Source organism: Periplaneta americana, chromosome 11 (genome assembly GCF_040183065.1).
Source record: "Periplaneta americana isolate PAMFEO1 chromosome 11, P.americana_PAMFEO1_priV1, whole genome shotgun sequence".
Lineage (NCBI taxonomy): Eukaryota > Metazoa > Arthropoda > Insecta > Blattodea > Blattidae > Periplaneta > Periplaneta americana.
This window is the reverse complement of record NC_091127.1, coordinates 52249875-52268493: the sequence shown is the minus strand read 5'-3', so window position 1 is coordinate 52268493 and position 18619 is coordinate 52249875. Positions and strand designations below refer to the sequence as shown.

Sequence of the window (18619 nt, the reverse complement as noted above, 5' to 3'; positions counted from 1 at the left end):
CATTCAAATTTGAAAATTGTACATTCAATAATTATTCCTTTTAAAATTATTCATGTTTATTTTTTATGTCATCGTCGTTAATTAAAACTTTTCTAACACTTGTGTATATTATTTAGGTTATGTTATAGCTTCTGCTATATGATATTATGGATAGTCACGTATCAGAGATTGTTTAATATTAAGATTTATTGAAAATCATCTGTCAAGTGACGTTGATTACTGGGATTCTGTGGAATGCAACTGTTTTAATAAAAATGAAACTGAATCAACAAAGCCTTCTTGACTAGTAACACTGCCATCGTGTATAGATCGATAACTTCTCGACGAGAAGGCATTGCTAGTAATCATAACTCACTACTGCCATCTAGCATGCATCTAGCGTAATATTTGTAATGTTGAGATGGTACAATAATACATTTGAAGACAGTTGTATTTTCGTAAGTCAATTAATATTTTATTGTATTGGAGTACTTCGTTACTTCTAATCTTTATATACTTTCTTCTAATAGTGTAATAGTCAATTAATCCCACTCGAGTTTTGATTTTCTCTAGATAAATCAAAACGTCTAGTGAGATTATTGTTGATAAAAGGTGACAAAAGTCATTTCATGTTCAATAGGCTAGAGTTTGAAAATAGTAAAAATGTAACATCCATGACAACTGGAATGGCTGAATAATAACCTGTTTATTGCACTCATAGGAATAAATAAATGACATTGCCATAATGAGTTAGTTCATTTATTTACTTTGGCTACGTAGCATTAATATCAGTGACTGGTCATTGTAAGACTATTGTACCGAGATTCGATGACGTTTATGATAGTTTTGTATCCACTATACGCACAGATGGCATGTGCGAAATGGTAACGCCACTAATATAAATCAATTTGTATTACGTAAGTAATAGTCAATTTTACACTCCACTGTCAAGCGTCCTCAATTATCAGTGACATTCACACTAAACATATAATTCTATCTCGTCCCGCTCACTCCTTAAGGAATCATTTGTTGCAATAAATTATTATTATTTTCCAGATAACAATGTATCACTGGGACTTGCCGCAGCCACTTCAAGATCTTGGAGGATGGACCAACATAGAGCTTGCCAACTATTTTGAAGACTATGCCTGTCTGTTGTTCAATACTTTCGGTGATAGGGTATGTTTAATATTATTAACACATCAATGAATTTAGTCTGTTGTCCGTATAAATCCCACAAAAGTAATTTCGCAATGTCATTTCAGGTAAAACTATGGATCACTTTCAACGAACCTAACTTGATCACTGCTGGATATGCCAAACAACATACGCCGACATTCGCACCGTGCATATCCAGCCCAGCTATAGGAGAATATCTTGCGATACGCACAATACTACTCTCGCACGCCAGAGCCTATAATCTCTACGACAAGAAGTTCAGATATCTTCAAAAAGGTAAGAAAATCCAGTTGCGTGGAATCTACTAATTTCTTTCAGAACAAACATAGAATTTCATGACACTGGAAACATTTAAGCATTGTAGAATCACGTATTGTAATTCACATGTTCAATTCAATGAAAAGTAATTTACTCTAAATCAGTAAAGGTAGTTAACTTAGAAATTAGGACAGACAGACTGACTGAGGCGAGTTATTATAGTTGTCGGACCATCGGATCTGTGCCCCTTCAGCGCTGTTGTCGTTCTTGGAAAAGTTAACGCCTGTACTCACTCCATTCCACCCACTTTCCTCCCACCACGTTAAACAGCAGGCCACGAACCTTGCCGAATAGGGATGTAGCCAAACTTCCGTCAAACGGTGTCATAAATAACTGATCCTCCATGCTACAATATCATTTCTTTCAATCAAAATACATCTTGTATATCTACATTTTTAAACCTAAATCCCATGTCTCGAATCACTTTCGGTAGTTTTTCTGTCCAACCTTGGAAATTATTGCTTCTCTTGCAACCTTCAGTAATTTCTTCAATCTTGGGACTTCTTTCATCTACAAGAATTAGGTTCCCTTGGTCTGTTCTTCCCTGGTGATTCTAGCTTTTCATCTCCTGCACAGATTCTCTCTCTGTCTCTCTCTCTCTCTCTCTCTCTCTCTCTCTCTCTCTCTCTTCTGATTTTCTTTATTAGGCGCTCTGACCTGCCTATATAAAATACATAAAAATGTTGTATTATTAGTATTAGTTAAGTAAATAATTTTAATACGTAATTAATTGAAATGAAATAAGCCTCACATGTGATCGCAGCAGCTCTTTTCGTTGCCTGATTTATAGGAAACAGATATTGAACTGTCTGTTTCTCTTCATCGCAAAATGCTATTACGTACTTGCTTAATAATATTTCTTTCGCCACTCCGTGCTGCAGTGTTCATGTTGAATTGACAACACTGGACTGCAAGTGCAAATAAACTGTCCCGCAAGAATGCTCAAAATTGTGAGGAGTGGGGGGGGGGGGAGAAAGGGAGAGGGATAGAAAAGAGAGAGATAGGAATGCAGGGAGAGAAATGAATTACCGAGGCTGAGAAGGAATTCGCATATCTTACGGGGGCACAGATCCGATGGTCCGACAATAATATACTGGACAAGCCCGGGTTTCTCCCCAATACATATAGGTAGGATTTTTCATCTCGCCATAACTTCAAGAATGGTCATGAAATTCTATAAAACTGTGTACTGCTATTTTTTCTTAAGTAAAGGCGATAAAAACATCGTACTGACCGCATTATCTCGCTCTAGCACCAATGTCCAGCCAGAAAGAATGAGACCTCTACTTCCCGGTCACCTAGTACACCTCACAAACCTGAATACTCTTACTTTATCTTCACAACAATTTTTTAAACAGCGAAAGACAGATAGTTTATTATGTATTTTATGGTTGTAAACCAATCATGAATTAGATGCTTATAAAGTACCGGGTCATTCAATTATCTTCTGACCTGGCAGAATTTCGCTGCCATTATCTGTAGTTATGTCACGAGAGGTCTGAGATTTATTAAGACTATTTCATGAATAAAATGAAAATGTAAATAATATATCCCTAAACCTATTCAGACACTGTGAAGTTGAAATAGAAGAATGTCGATTACTGCAATAAAGAAATTCGATGTTATTCAGTAATGCCAATTGCGAAAAGCGAAATACAGGTTTAACAATGTTAATTACATGTACTGCGCTTTTCTCTTATTATTTTATTTTATTTTATTGGGTTATTTTACGACGCTGTATCAACATCTTGGTTATTTAGCGTCTGAATGAGATGAAGGTGATAATGCCGGTGAAATGAGTCCGGGGTCCAGCACCTAAAGTTACCCAGCATTTGCTCGCATTGGGTTGAGGGAAAACCCCGGAAAAAAACCTCAACCAGGTAACTTGCCCCGACCGGGAATCGAACCCGGGCCCCCTGGTTTCGCAGCCAGACGCGCTGACCGTTACTCCACAGGTGTGGACTCTCTTATTATTATAATAACAGAAATGCATTTCCATTATCTACTGAAATCATAATTTCATTTAAACATTTTACAATATAATTGCAAGTAACCTGATTAAGACATTAATTAAATGAATTTGCTGAAAAAGCAGGTATCAAATCTGAATGAAGTAGCGTAATTTTCTTCAGATAGCCTACAAGGGACATGGAATTAGAAGATGAAGATGTAGATAGGGAAGTAAGGTTTCGCACTTTATTTAGTGCTTCATCGTTACATTATACACTACACCGAGAATCATGAACTATGTAATATGTATGGAAACAGCTAGCAATGCTTATGTATTCACACTACAGCGCGGCATATGTTGCTACATTATCTCTGTACAGGTAATTAAAAACACAAATTTTATTATGCCATACGGAAGGCAGTTCGATCAAAGACCTTCTATATAATACTAAACAAGGTTTGATATGCGCTGATGTTACATAAATTTGAACATCTGACTTTCTATTAATTGTTTAATTTCATTCACGTAATACAAGTTTTATAGGCTAAATTAGGTTAAGTTACCTATGGGAGCGGGACAATGTCAACTATGTCTTATTTCGACCGTTACTCCGTGCTACAGGAAAGCATTTTTCATAGTTCGACAAACACATTTTCACTGTGGTGTGTAAAGGAATTAAAGCTGCATCTACACAGTTCAATTTTCCATCCACGTATGTATGCAATCTGGGAATCAAGTTTAAAACGTACGTTCAATTAAGATGCATGAAGATTTTATGTCTACATGGTGAGCCGTTTTGAACGTCGTCTTCACTGCGTAAATACATGAATTAATATTAAATATCAATATTGCATTCATTGCTTGAATGCGTAAAGTTGAAAGAAAAGTTTAACCGTGTATTTGCATCTTAATGCATTCATGCTCATCAATTACGGGGAAACAGTTGGCGACACCGACTAAACAAAAGAACGACCATGCGATAAATTGATAGCGGTAAATCTAGCTGCAAAAATTATCGCGATGTTTGACTGTGATTGGTTGGAATTCAAAATTTCATTACACTTCATTGGTCGAAAATAGGATGAAGTCATATAAACGAAATAGTCACCTTAATATCATTCGGATGCTAGATAACTATAGCAGTTGACTAAGCGTGTAAAATAAACCTCAAAGAATGAACTAAATCCCAAAGCTAGACGACAAAACTGGCTAACACCTAAGCTCTTATGTTCAAGCTTATTACTGCTACATTATCTTAATTTAAATTCTTCCTCTAAGCCTTCACGTTTACTCTCATAACATCGAAGTGAGGAACGGAGCTGCAAAGTAACGATTTCCAATTGATTTATTGATATAGTTCACAAGTACAAAACTTAATAATATAATCAAAGATCTATAAACAAATGTAGTTCTACATACTAAATATACAATTTCCTAGACTCATTGTTTTAAAGCAAATCTCAATAATTTATTGGTTCAAACTTGCACTTACGTCTGGTTTTAGTGCATGTTTAAACCAATAATGATAACCATTAAGACATTAAACCTTATTTATCTGCTCCTTTTCACAATTTAATTGTAATTATTTAGGTCTTACTTTACATAATAACTTATTATTCCAAAAAAAATGTGATCAGATGTCGACATACGATTTCCAATTAAAACATTTGGAAACTATAGTGTTTTTTACCTACTGTTGCAGGAAACGTAGGTATTAGCTTGCATATCGCTTGGGGTGAGTCCCTAACAAACGAAAACAAAGACATAGAAGCTGCCGAGCGTTACCAGCAATTCTTTGTAAGTATGTTTTTATTTATAATTAACGAAAGTTTTATAGTAGATATTTTTCAATGGACAATGAAAATATTTTATTAGTGTTATTATTCGATAAAAGAAATCACTGCTGGAAATATCATTATCATTTTAAGTATAGACCTAACCTTTTCGAGCATTAGGTATGAGACCAGCTACACATAAATATGGACTAGGCCAAATATTAAACTTCATAAATTTATAAGACGAAGCTATTGTAAAATATGATCTTATATAGTGACTTATTTCTGTTCCAGAAATGAAATATTATTTTATCGATATGTAAGATTGAAAATGGTGTGTATAAAAGACTTGAGACTTCTAAGAGTAGTGAAATTCAATTGTTTGATTTAATTTCAATATTAAATTATTTTACCCAGAATTACTACAAAAAATGAGACTACCTATACTTGTAGAAGATTTAAGTGAAGAGCATATAGTAACACATGGATTAAAGACAATAAAGTGAAAACGTCGTACGACAAGGATACCCTCTATCATCTACTCTGGTTAACATCCACTTCAAAGATTTAGTGAAGAACTGTTTTAGAACATGGGAAGGGTGATAGTGGGAGGAAGAAGAATAAAGTGCACAAGATTTCCTGATGATATAGTGTTATCAGGAGAAGAAGAGACGATACTAAGGGATATGATATTGAAGCTAAATGACAGCTATTTGTAGCATGGGTTGAAGAAAAATGAATGCAAAGAAGATGAAGACAATGGTTACCGCAATAAAAATAAAGAAGGTAAACGTGCGAAATCGAAATGAGGCAGTGAAACAAGTGGACAGCTTCAGATGCTTGCGGTGTTCTATAAGTAGTAACATGAGCTGCTGGAAGGTAGTCAAAAGCAGGATATCAATGGCAATAGAAGCTTTTAATAGAAAAAGGGGCATTATCTGTCGACCTTTGGAAAAATAACTAAGGAAGAGACTAGTAAAGTGCATTTTGTGGAGTGTGACATTTTATGGGGCAAAACATAGACATTACGATGAAGTAAAGAGAAATGACTAGAAGCATTTGAAATGTGGGTATGGAGAAGGATGGAGCGTATGATATGGACACACAAAGTAAGTAATGAAATAGCTGTGCTATAATGAGTGAGTGGAAAAAGGATTATGCTGAAACTAATCAAGAAGAGAAAAAGGAAAGGCTGGGTCACTAGCTAAGAACAAAGTGTCTACTAAAGGATTGACTGGAAGGAATTGTGAACGGGAGAAGAGTTTGGGGCAGAAGAAGATATCAGTTGAACGACAATATCAAAATTCGTGGTTCGTTTGCGGAAACTAAAAGGACGGTAGAAAATAGGAAAGATTAGAGAATGCTGGGTTTTCAGTAAAAGACCTGTCCTTAGGCGGAAAACTATGAATGAATGAATGAATTAAAATGTCAGATAATTGAACTGTTTTTTCCTTTTAGTACTTTATTTGCTTTTTCTATTATTTTATTATTTATTACAGTTTTCTTTCTTATGAGTACTTACTTAATGTAAGTTCACTCTTAGCTGAGAGACTACAACGTGTTCATAATGTGTGCATACGATTCATCTGCAATACTCGTAAATTTGACCATATAACACCTTCCCTCCAGTTACTTTCATGGGTGCGTCTGAAGGAACGAAGAACAATACATTCACTGTCTCTTCTATTTAGAATCATGCATACTTCTACTCCGAATTACTCTTATCGCGCTTTCAATTTCTTACAACTCTTCGAAACCGACATCAAGCACTTCTTTCTATCCCTCATCATAGAACGTCTCTATACTCATCCTCCTACACTGTAGAAATACCTCGTCTCTGGAATTCGCTACCTAATGATGTCAGGGACTGCCGGACTTTATCACAATTCAAAATTAAATTGGAAAATTTTGTCTTGTTTAATGCTTTTTAGATATTGCTAGAAGTGTTGATTTGTGTTTTTTATTTTTACTCCAGATTAAAATCGCAAGTTTCTTGTTTATGTTAGTTAATTAGGATACAATTAATTATACTTAATCACTCATTTAAAGTTTGTGTGACTGCAACCTGTGTATATTTTTGTGTGACTTTACTTCGTTTATAGTGTTTTTTTTTTTCCTTTTCATTTCTGTTATTGTATTTGTATTCCTGGTGTTGTGGAAGAGAAGGCCTGATGGCCTTAACTACACCAGAATAAATAAATAAATAAATAAATAAATAAATAAATAAATAAATAAATAAATAAATAAATAAATAAATAAATAAATAAATAAATAAATACGTGTCCAATAGTAAATTACGATACAAGGTTGGGAAGTGACTTTTACAAAACCGAGATTTTGTAATGCGCTTCACGAACGTGTATTACACAACATTTGTTGCACGATCATTATTTTTAATTGCAAATGCAATATGTTTTGCATTGAAAATTTAGAGCAATATTATTTCAAATTCTACGCAAAACTGCACTGTAATAGTAACTAAGTAACAATAACAGTAAGTAAACTTAATGAATCTACTTCAGTATAGTTTTATACTATGAAGAATGGTTTCCTTAGCAACAAGTTTCTGTGTGTGAATTCTAACTTTCAAGGCTTAACAACAATAGCTGTAAATACAACAAAAACACGATCGTGCAAAAAGACTATTGCTTCAGATATTGTGTAAGAAATTTTTATATCGAATGCTTTTAAAATATTATTCTTCAAAGTATCGTGAAAAAGTTACAAGGAAGTGAAAAATTTAAAATTTAAACAATGCTGGACTAACATCTGTGTTTATTTCATAGCTAGGAATTTATGCTCATCCCATTTTTAGTGAAGAAGGAGACTTTCCCCGTATTGTGAAGGAAAGAATTGCAGAAAAAAGTACAGAGGACGGTTTCACGAAATGTCGTCTACCAATCTTTAGCGAGAAAGAAATTCAGTCCTTAAAAGGTGAGTCCTTTTTTTCAAACTACATTAAACAAGAGATATTCAATATTGAGGATAAGCTGAGTAAAAATCACATCTTATGATAGATTATTTGCAAAGTTAAAATCATAATGGAATAATTTCTATACAAATTCTAATTCTACAGTGTTTAAATGTCTCCTAGTCACAATTTTCAAGAGTTGAAGAAAGGGCTTTTATATTTGGTAACAAAAAAGAACAAAAAAGTAAATTTATTTTATATAATAATGTTTCTGATAATTGATATCTGTTTCAAAAGTTTATGTCCTGATTTTACCAGGATGCGGCACAATTTTAGAAATGTAATAAGTATTATCATGCGTATTGCAAAAGTTTTGTTAAACGTTCGAGTGTATAATGACCGAATGTTTGCACGTACAAAGTAGCTTAAAATTGAATACTTTAATATTATTTTTTTCTCTGTCAAATAAAACTAATAGTTGAAGGATATTAATTACTTATCTTGCTACGCTTTATGTTATAAAGGAACCATCATTTTGAGAAGCTTTTTGGAAAGTACTCTGCTAAAACAAAAACATTATCCGCATTCTACAGGTACCTATGACTTCTTTGGACTTAACTTTTACTCCAGTGTGTTGGTTAATTGTGGCGAGCCAGGAAAAAATCTTTCTTTAGAAAGAGACGCCGGAATAATCACCTCTTTTGATCCCACGTGGCCATCATGTGCTGCTGACTGGTTGAAAGTAGGCATTTACTAGAAATAATTGAGGTACATATTCCTAGATATGTAAGCCTAATTTTAAAACATAAGAACGGAAAATAATTTCAACATTATTAAAAAAAAAACAGATTGTGCCTTGGGGACTTCGAAAGCAACTTAACTGGATCGCAAAAGAATACAATAATCCACCTGTGTTTATTACTGAAAATGGATATGCTGACAACGGCGGACTTGAAGACAGGGGGAGAGTCAATTACTTTATTGTAAGTACCAAGAACAGTTAATATTATACAGGGTAAACCGTAAGTATTGTAATTAATTCTGGTGGATGATTCCTTTAATAAAGAGCAACAAAAAATCAAATACCATTTTGCTGTATTTTAAATAATTTTCCAGAAAAATGTGCATTTTAAATACATGAATTACGAGGTTGTGCAACGCTGTGTAATCAGTAGGGAGTGCAAATAAGTCTCTGTTACTCTGAACAATCCCTTCATCTGACTTCTTATGAACAGGGAAGTTAAGGTCATTGTCACGTACTTTGTTTTTAACTCGTAAAAAAAAAGACAATATACTGTTTAATTTATGTGTTATACTGTGTTAGAGAATGGAAAATGAACATTGCTCACTTCACGTTAAACAAACTCTTGAAAAATTTAAAATAAACTTTACAACCTAATTTTATTTAAATATTCAAAGAACACAGTCAATAAGATACGCTTATTTCAAAATATATTTAAAAGATTAAGAAATATTTCTACACTCCCATTTCAATTGGATATTCTGAAGAACTAAAATAATAATTATGCATATTTCACGTTATAAAACAAGATTTTAAAACATTTAAAACTCTACAGGAAAAAACAAAAGTAAGATATGTTATTTTACGTTAAGCAAACAAAATTAAATATAATATTTTAAAAGTCTTTTCAAAGTAATTTTAATTAAACTTTCAGCGAACACAGGCATTACGAAAAGTTTATTTTTAAGATACACAAATCAATTGATTTATTTAAAAGAACTTATGTACAAGAAATCAATTTTCCCGAGACGTCTTTAAAATCAATCGTGTGTGTTAAGTTTACATTTCTCTTTTTCTCAACCGTCGTCTCGAACACGCCAGCTGTACAGGGTATCTGGCCTACTACAACGTATGTCTACCTCTCTGCACGCAATAATAACTTTTACATCGTTGTCACACTACACTGCGTTTTGCAGAACGAAAACTTACGTGTGTTCGTATCAAATTCCTGCACATTTAAAGGACAAAACTAAAATTATTTCAATAATTTATTATCATAATACACTGCTCTCTTAAATTGACTGATGTTATTGGGAATTAATTCTATACCTTTCACAAAACACATTATGAAATGATTCATATAAAATATTTTGTCCTCGAAAAAGAAGGAAAAAGAGATCAACATTGTATTCAATGTTTTTTTTTAAATACCTCAAAGATTAATACCTTGAAATTAATGACAATACTTGTGATTCACTTTGTAGATTTCCACATTGAAATAACTTCTTTTTTCGGAGATTGGAAATTAATGCAGAGCCATTTTATTAGTTATACAAACTATTGAATTTCGATAAGAAATGTCAATACACTTCCAAATGTATTTGGTGACTTGTAATAGTAGAGTCAGAAAGTACAGGAACTTCGGGTGGCAACGCCAGGCTCTATAGGCAACTTCTCTGCCTTGTCCGTGTGGAATGTCATCTACTCTCCAGGTGTATAGTCTCAGTGCGAACATGCGTAGATACCTTTGTTGCAGATGACATATAACCAATTACACAACACCGCCTTCAACGTACGCCCCCTGAGCAGTGACACCCTTCTGCCATATCATTTCACGAAACATTCCTGCAGTCCATCTTTGGTCACTTCCCGCAGAGCGTTTGCCGCTTGAATTTTCACCTCTTCAGCTGACGCAAACCGCTGCCTCTTGAGTAGAGATTTCACCTTTGGAAATAAGTAGAAATCTGCTGGAGCAAGATCTGGAGAATATGATGGCTGTGGAAGGATAGGTATTTTGTGTTGTGCGAGGAATTCGCTCACCAAGAGCGACCGATGTGCTGGGGCATTGTAGTGATGCACAACCCAAATCTGTCCTTGCCACAAGTTGGGTCACGAAGACGCCGAAGAATTGCAACATACGCCTCCTTACTGACAGTTCGACTCTCAGGAGTAAACTGGAAATGTACGGGACTCTGGATATCGAAGAACACTTCAAGCATTACTTTCCCCTTTCATCGGTCAGCACGGAATCTCTTTTGCCGTAATGAACCGGGAGATTTCCACGTTGAAGACTACTGCTTTGGCTGCGGGTCGTAAAGGAAACACCATGTCTTGTCACCTGTGATCACTCTGTGTAAGAGAGTTGGGTCCTGGTCCACCCTGTCAATAGGTCCCCACTACCCAGTTGCCGCTGTTCCTGCTGCTCATCTGCTAGGCTTGTTGGAACAACGTGTGGAGAATGGACTGCACAGAACCATGCGAAATGCCTAACAAAGTAGCTACATAATCTATTGACTGTCTGCGATTTCGTCTGAATTATTGTGCAACTCGAGCTATCATTTCTTCCGTTCATGCCGATCTGGGTCTTCCTGAACGTGGATCAGCGTTGAAAGACGGCCACTTGTGAAGCGCTTGTGCCATTCATACACTCGGGTCCGAGACTGCTTCTTCTCTATATGCTTGGCGCATGAGTGCCTAAGTCTCAGTAAATGTTTTACCGAGTTTAACATAAAATTTAATGTTACCTCTATGCTCTTTCAAGCTCATTTTACCACATATACCTACACGTCATGTCTTCACTAAACGAAGCGAAAAGCTGCACTATATTACACATCTTCACTAAACGATTCTAAGTGCTGCACTGTCTTTCGATTGGATTAAGGCTATGTTATTCTTACCCATTCTCAAGCGCAGCCACACTGAGTCTATACGCCTGGAGACTAGGCCACATGCCAAACGGACAAGGCAGAGAAGTAGTCTATAGAGCACGGCGTTGTCACCCGATGTTCCGGTACTTTCTGACTCTAGTAGTATAACTTATGCTAATTGCAGTGTATACTCGATTTCTGTGTAGATCTCTGTAACATGTACGAAATAATTCTACCAATAGATTCCATAATCCGGACAGGATGATCCTGAAAGTGTCAAACTTTAATCCATTAACGCCCAGTGGTCTATTTATAGACCCTTGCATACTCGACTGCATTAGATTATTTTACTGGCGCCACATTGATTCAATATTAATGATCATTATAAATATATCACGTAAGATGTTAACTAAATATGCCAACATTTTATCTTCCTGCAAAAATAAGAATTCATTAAGGTATCTTAGTTCACATTAGTTAGGTATAAAATGATGTTGCGCTGTGTAAGGAATAAAATTATTTTTCCCTGTTATATTATCTCGATATTATTAATGGTTTTTGATTTAGTAGTGTCAAGGTTACTACTATTGCATCGCACAAGAAAAACACAGATGTATGTAAAATGATTGGAACAATATGCACTGAAACAGCTGCAGTCTATAAACAGACCGCTGGGCGCTTATGATATCACGTGAAAATAACAGTAGAGAGAGGTGTGTCATTGCACTCAGAACCGCAAGAGTTGATATCAGCAAATGACTGTCGGCAGTAGTACTGTGCTATTGCAAGTAGATTATCATCTGAAAGTTGCCTTACTATTCGATCCCCAGAACGTGTAATTTTATACCCTAAATTGGAAATAAATACAGATATGGTGTTCGTCTGCAGTGTATATAGTTTTGAACAGTGGATTTATTCCTTTTTACTTCTAAGTACAGTGGCCTATAAAATTTGCAAAAATATTTTTCGACCAATAATGAAAACCACGCTTCCTATTCTCACCAACATATAGGGCCTAACAGTAAAGAGGGAAAAAATTCAATATTGTATTGGTACTATATATTGCTTCATTTTCTTTCGCAATATTATGTCAGATGGTATCACTTTTGACTAATTTCTTCTGTGGCTAACATCACATTGAAGTTTTCTATTCCCTGTGTAAAAAATCTCTGGTAAGGACACAGCTGAAATGACGTCAATAATAGGCACGACTTAGTCTTTGGAAGCTGAGTTGTGCTGAATATGCTCGATTGCATTGTACATCCTCGGGCTCATGATACATAATTTGATAATTTTTTTAGAAGTAAAGACCTTTTGCTCCACCTTCAGGATCTTGGTTTCCGGGCTACAGAATCTGTGACAGAAAACAGAATGGACGCCTGTCCTCTTCATAATACGAAATTATTGCAGAATTCAGTACGAGATTCCTACGTTTATACATTTGACACTAATGGTGAAATTCTGTTCGTGAAGTTCGGGATGACAACAGATGTGTACCTGTAGGATCAAATTTTGATGTACCTAGTGGTTTCTGCAAGGAGGTGGAAGAGAAATATAAGATAGAAGATAAGTGTACAGAAACCACAGGTCATATTTCATTTAGTAGGTTATTTTACGACGATTTATCAATATCTCAGGTTATTTAGCGTCTGAATGAGATAAAGGTGATAATGCCGGTGAAATGAGTCCGGGGTCCAGCATCGAAAGTTACCCAGCATTTGCTGATATTGGGTTGAGGGAAAACCCGAGAAAAAAACCTCAACCAAGTAACTTTCCCCGACCGGGAATCGAACCCAGGCCACCTAGTTTCGCGACCAGACGCGCTAACCGTTACTCCACAGGTGTGGACCACAGGTCATAAAGCACTACAGTAAGTACATGGGTGGAGTGGACCATCATGATTAGTTAGCAGGGAAATATGCTATTTCAATACGTGGAAAAAAGAGACACTAAGATCTCTTTGTCAGAATGCTGGCTATGGCTATGGTAAATGATTGGATTATCTACAGAGAAATACATTGGACGAGACTCCCTGGACCTACTTGAATTCTGACGATGCTTGGCTGGTCAATATCTCTAGACGTTTTTGAACTTCAAGAGAATGGGCCACCCTATTCTGTCACCTCGAGAAATGAAATCTGATATGAGGATAATAGTAGAGGTCATTTCATGACAAAACTACCCTCTCAGAAACAGTGCCGGATGGAATGGTATAAATGCAGATCAGTAACATTCCGCAAGAAGTGTGATGTAACTCTCTGTCAAAGATGTTTTGAGCCTTAATACACTCGGTAAAGACAGATATTATGCAAATAAATGTGTTTCATTATTGCTGCAGCATTGTATTGTTGCTTCAAATACTAAAACTGTCATAAATAAATTTATTTACATTGGTGTAAATGTTTCTGGTTATAATACATTACATACGCAAAAAAGTATATTTACTTTATTGCAAATGAATACGCAGATATCATAAGTGCCCAGTGGTCTATTTATAGACCGGGTGATTTTCAGCTACTTAGTGCACGGCAGAAGAAACAAAACATATTCTTGGCATCTTATGGATTAAATTTATAGAATAGACACATTCTTTTCGTTTTTTTAATAAAAAATAATTTGGGCTTTAATGGGTTAATAATGTAAACTCTATCCCTGATTTCACTCCACGTAAAGTAATTTAAATGCATCATGTCAGGAGAGCCCGGAGGCCAATCTATTGGTCTATCTGTTATTTGTTGTCAGAAAGCGGTTGTCCAAACGGTGGCATATGATAACGGTACCAAACGAGGACACGTGGCTGTATAATGGCTTCTTATGTACTTCGGTACATCATAATAATATTTCTTATTTAAAATGTAACAAATCGTAAAACTGATGTGCAGGTTTGATTCTACTCTAAGGCGACATGGTCACTTGGCTCTGCATTATAAATTTTTATGTTCGTAAATAAATATTTTAACAATAGTACTTTGTGTGAGATTGACGTAAATTGACGCCATTCTCCTAATTAAGTTTTTACTGGTTATTTAACGACGCTCAAGGGATATTCTACTGGAGCTAAGTGACAGCTGTGAGCAGTACGGGATGAAGATAAATGCAAACAAGACGAAAGCCATGGTTCTCGAAAGAAAAATAAAGAAGGTAAATTGCGAAATCTAAAGAGGCAGTAGAGCAAGTGAACAGCTTCAGATACTTGGGGTGTACTCTAAGCAGTAACATGAGCTGCTGCCAGGAAGTCAAAAGGAGGATAGCAATGGCCAAGGAAGCTTTTAACAGAAAAAGGACCATCTTCTGCGGACCTCTGGAAAAAGGACTAAGGAAGATAACAGTGAAGTGCTTTGTGTGGAGTGTGACATTGTATGGGGCAGAAACATGGACATTACGACGAAGTGAAGAGCATTTGAAATTTGGCTATGGAGAAGAATTGAGCGTATGGACAGACAGAATAAGAAATGAAGCTGTGTTGAAAAGAGTGGGTGAAGAAAGAATGATGCTGAAACTGAACAGAAAGAGACAAAGGAATTGGTTGGGTTACTGGCTGAGAAGAAACTACCTACTGAAGAATGTGCTGGAAGAAATGGTGAACGGGAGAAGAGTTCGGGGCAGAAGATATCAGATGATAGACGACATTAAGTTATGTGAATCATACGCGGAGACTAAGAGAAAGGCAGAAAATAGGAAAGATTGGAGAAAGTTGGGTTTGTAGTGAAAAAGACTTGCCCTTGGGCAGAAGACTGAATGAATGAATATCAACTTCGAGATTATCTAACATTGGTGAAATTTATAATCGTGAGAGATACTATGGAATCACGACGTATTCCATGACATTCGTCTTCCAATTGAAGAAAACACAGAAAAAAAAAACCGAATTAGGTAATCACCCTAACAGGATTCGAACTCATGCTCGAGTAGAGCCTTGGAGACCAGCTCCTTACCCCTAAGCTATACTATTGATCTTGAAGCTTGTTTTTTTACGTTTGCAGTAATTATGAAACATGGAAACATAGTTAAGATAACACATGCTTTGTGAGCGACGTTCTTTTTTAACCTTATGTTTGAGCTGATACGACGTGGCGGGGTGAGGAGTTTCGACTGTTTCTACAGGGTCAGGTAATAATTCGATTCAAGGTGACAAAAGCACAATTATTTCATGACTTAAAGTATCATGCTTTGTGATATAGTATTTATAGATCTGAAAACCAAAAGGTAAAGAGAGCTACAGTAATATTGTGACTACAAACAGGAGTCTCTAAGCCTAATATTGGAGTCGTAAAATGGGAGATCTGCGTTTGTAATTTAATATTTCTCTGAGTTTCCCCTGTTTAAATAGATCGTAAAAGGTCGCAGTGCTGGGCCATACTGCCCCCTCTTCCTAAAAACTCATTTCATTCCATTCCGCTGTTTAAAGGAGATATATTCGTTATACAAATCTTAGAAACATACTAATTTATCTTGTAAAAATAATTGTGTAATATCTTGTCGTTATAGGATCACTTGACGGAAATGCTGAAGGCAATACATCTGGACGGTTGCAATGTGATTGGATACACGGTTTGGAGTCTTATGGACAACTTTGAGTGGCTCAGTGGATATAGGTTGGTTATAAGTATAGATAAACAATTTGTTCAATTGTAGTACAGAACTGTCGTATCACGCTTGATATGAAGAATGAGGACGGGAGCAAGCCTGTAGAATGCGAGGTAACAAGCTGCATTTTAGATTACGGATCTAAATTGCCGCGTGTTACTTCGCTCTCTACGGGTTTGCTCCGCCCGCGTATTCGGATCAAGCGTGACGCGACCGCACTGTATTATGCTTCATGATATATCAAGAATTTGATTCCTTTCATCGTTGAAATTTACCATTTTTCAAGAAGACAACGAAAAATTTAACCTTATACGTGTATATGACTTGAAAGTAGGCCCTAGCATTCTCAAGGTAATTCTACTGATCAGTACTTTTAAAATTATAATCATATATATATATATATATATATATATATATATATTGTAACAGCTGCAACGGGGTTTGAACACGCGTCCGACAGGGCGCGCGGCAGACGAAACGCTGGTACTGGGAGCATCTGCATGCTGAAGTGCAGAGGGGGTGTATTACGTCAACGCGGCGGAGAGGAGAGGCTAAGTCGTCCGTGTTTGGGTCCGGGTTGCGCGCGCATCTGGTGCGTGCGGAGTGAAGAGGGGTCCGGATTGTTCGAGTACTTTCTCTGGAGTGCTATCCCTGGACACGCGTCGAACTTTCCAGGCTACGTCGCTGTGGTTATAAAAGAAGAAACGCGAGCGAACTTGAGCAGTTTTTCAGTTTATTCAGCCATTCAGTGAGTAAGCCAGAGCAAGCAAGCCAGTCTTTTGTACCGGAGTTCGACTCGGGTGTGCGTCCGCAACTGTGTCAGCATCCGAAGGCCTGAGTTCGAGTGCAGTGGACAGCAGTTGGAGGGACCTGAGTTCGAGTGCAGTGGACCGCAGTTGGAGGGACCTCAGTTCGAGTACAGTTGACTGTCTCTGAAGGTCTGTGGTTCGAGATACTGTGAACTCGAGTGACTGAGCTAGAAGAACTGTGAACTGAGAAGTGACAGTTCTGATTTGTAAATAGTGCTTTGTAAATATTAGTTAAGATTAACAGTTCATTGTTGTTCGTAATAGTCCAAGTAAATTGTCATTGTCGTCGGTGGAGTGCACTAACGAATACTGTGTTACTGTGTGGAGAGCAAATCCTATTGTTGAGATAATAAAGTTACATTGTTGTCTAGTTTAAAAAGTTACAATATATATATATATATATATATATATATACATATACACTTGTTTTAACAATAAACCAGTAAAATAGTAGTCATCCAACAATCAGAATCTGAAATTTTCAAGTACCACAGGATGTTTAGCAAATAATTACATGAAGAATTGGGCATGAATAACTTCATACAATAAGTTAACCTCCCTTAATGGCTGACACAACGTTCTTAAATTCATTTATGATCTATATTAGTAAATTATAGAATAACCTTTGCAGTTCTTTATATGTATTAGAAGTATATTTCTTTGTAACATAATTGATTAAGAAACAATTTATAACAATTCTCCTCGACTAGAATAAAATATAATGTAATTGAATTTTCAATACATACATATAGACCTATATATAATTATTCAGTTCTATATTTGAACTGGTAGCTAATTTACAGGTGACTGAAGTGACAACGGCAAGCCATTTTCTAATAATATTACCCCAAACATTTTCTTGTGTGAGTTAAAAAATAAAAGAAATGTACTTTTTTTTGTTATAAATAGATTAATTGTGACAAATTTTATAAAGGAAAAAAAAGTGTTTCACTTGAAATTACCCATGAGAAGTGTTGTTAATGTGTTAATAGAAATTCAAGCTTGTGGACTTTTCTACCTATGGTTATGTAACCATGTTTCACAGGCGGAGCGACCTGCTTGAAAACTGTTGAATAGCTCAAGATTGACAATTCATTAGTCTATCATTTTGCGAAATTGACTACTATACAAAGTATATAAGTCTATAGAAAGACAAATACTATTCTATACATGTTATTTGCTACATTACTTTTCAGTGTGAAATTTGGTCTGTATCACGTCGACTTCGAGGACCCAGAGCGAACTAGAACGGCGAAGGAGTCTGTCCGCATTATCAGAGAGATCATCAAAACAAGACAAATTCCAGAGCGATACAGAAAGCAGTAGTTCGTCACTACCACTTTCTTAGTACTGATCAAGAAGACACTCTTTTATGCATTGAGTATTTTGTAGTAAACATAACTCTATCATTAAATGAAATGAAATGTATTGTACAAAGGTATTAATGATTATTTTTATATGGAAAATAGAATCACATGATTACAAAGCTTGTTGCACATAA

At 35.8% G+C, this 18619-nt stretch overlaps 1 protein-coding gene across 2 annotated transcripts in view; it reads left to right on the top strand.

The window, feature by feature from the left end:
- The window catches only part of LOC138708983 (myrosinase 1-like), a 31734-nt gene extending 13115 nt beyond the window's left edge, over positions 1-18619 (top strand). The window contains exons 5-12 of one of the 2 annotated variants that reach the window (XM_069839406.1): positions 1036-1158; positions 1245-1434; positions 5130-5224; positions 7989-8136; positions 8707-8855; positions 8962-9096; positions 16211-16317; positions 18315-18619. In XM_069839406.1, the coding sequence (XP_069695507.1) occupies positions 1036-1158; positions 1245-1434; positions 5130-5224; positions 7989-8136; positions 8707-8855; positions 8962-9096; positions 16211-16317; positions 18315-18444 (1077 nt within the window). In that variant the 3' untranslated portion in view covers positions 18445-18619. The other variant, XM_069839407.1, reaches the window with a different exon arrangement.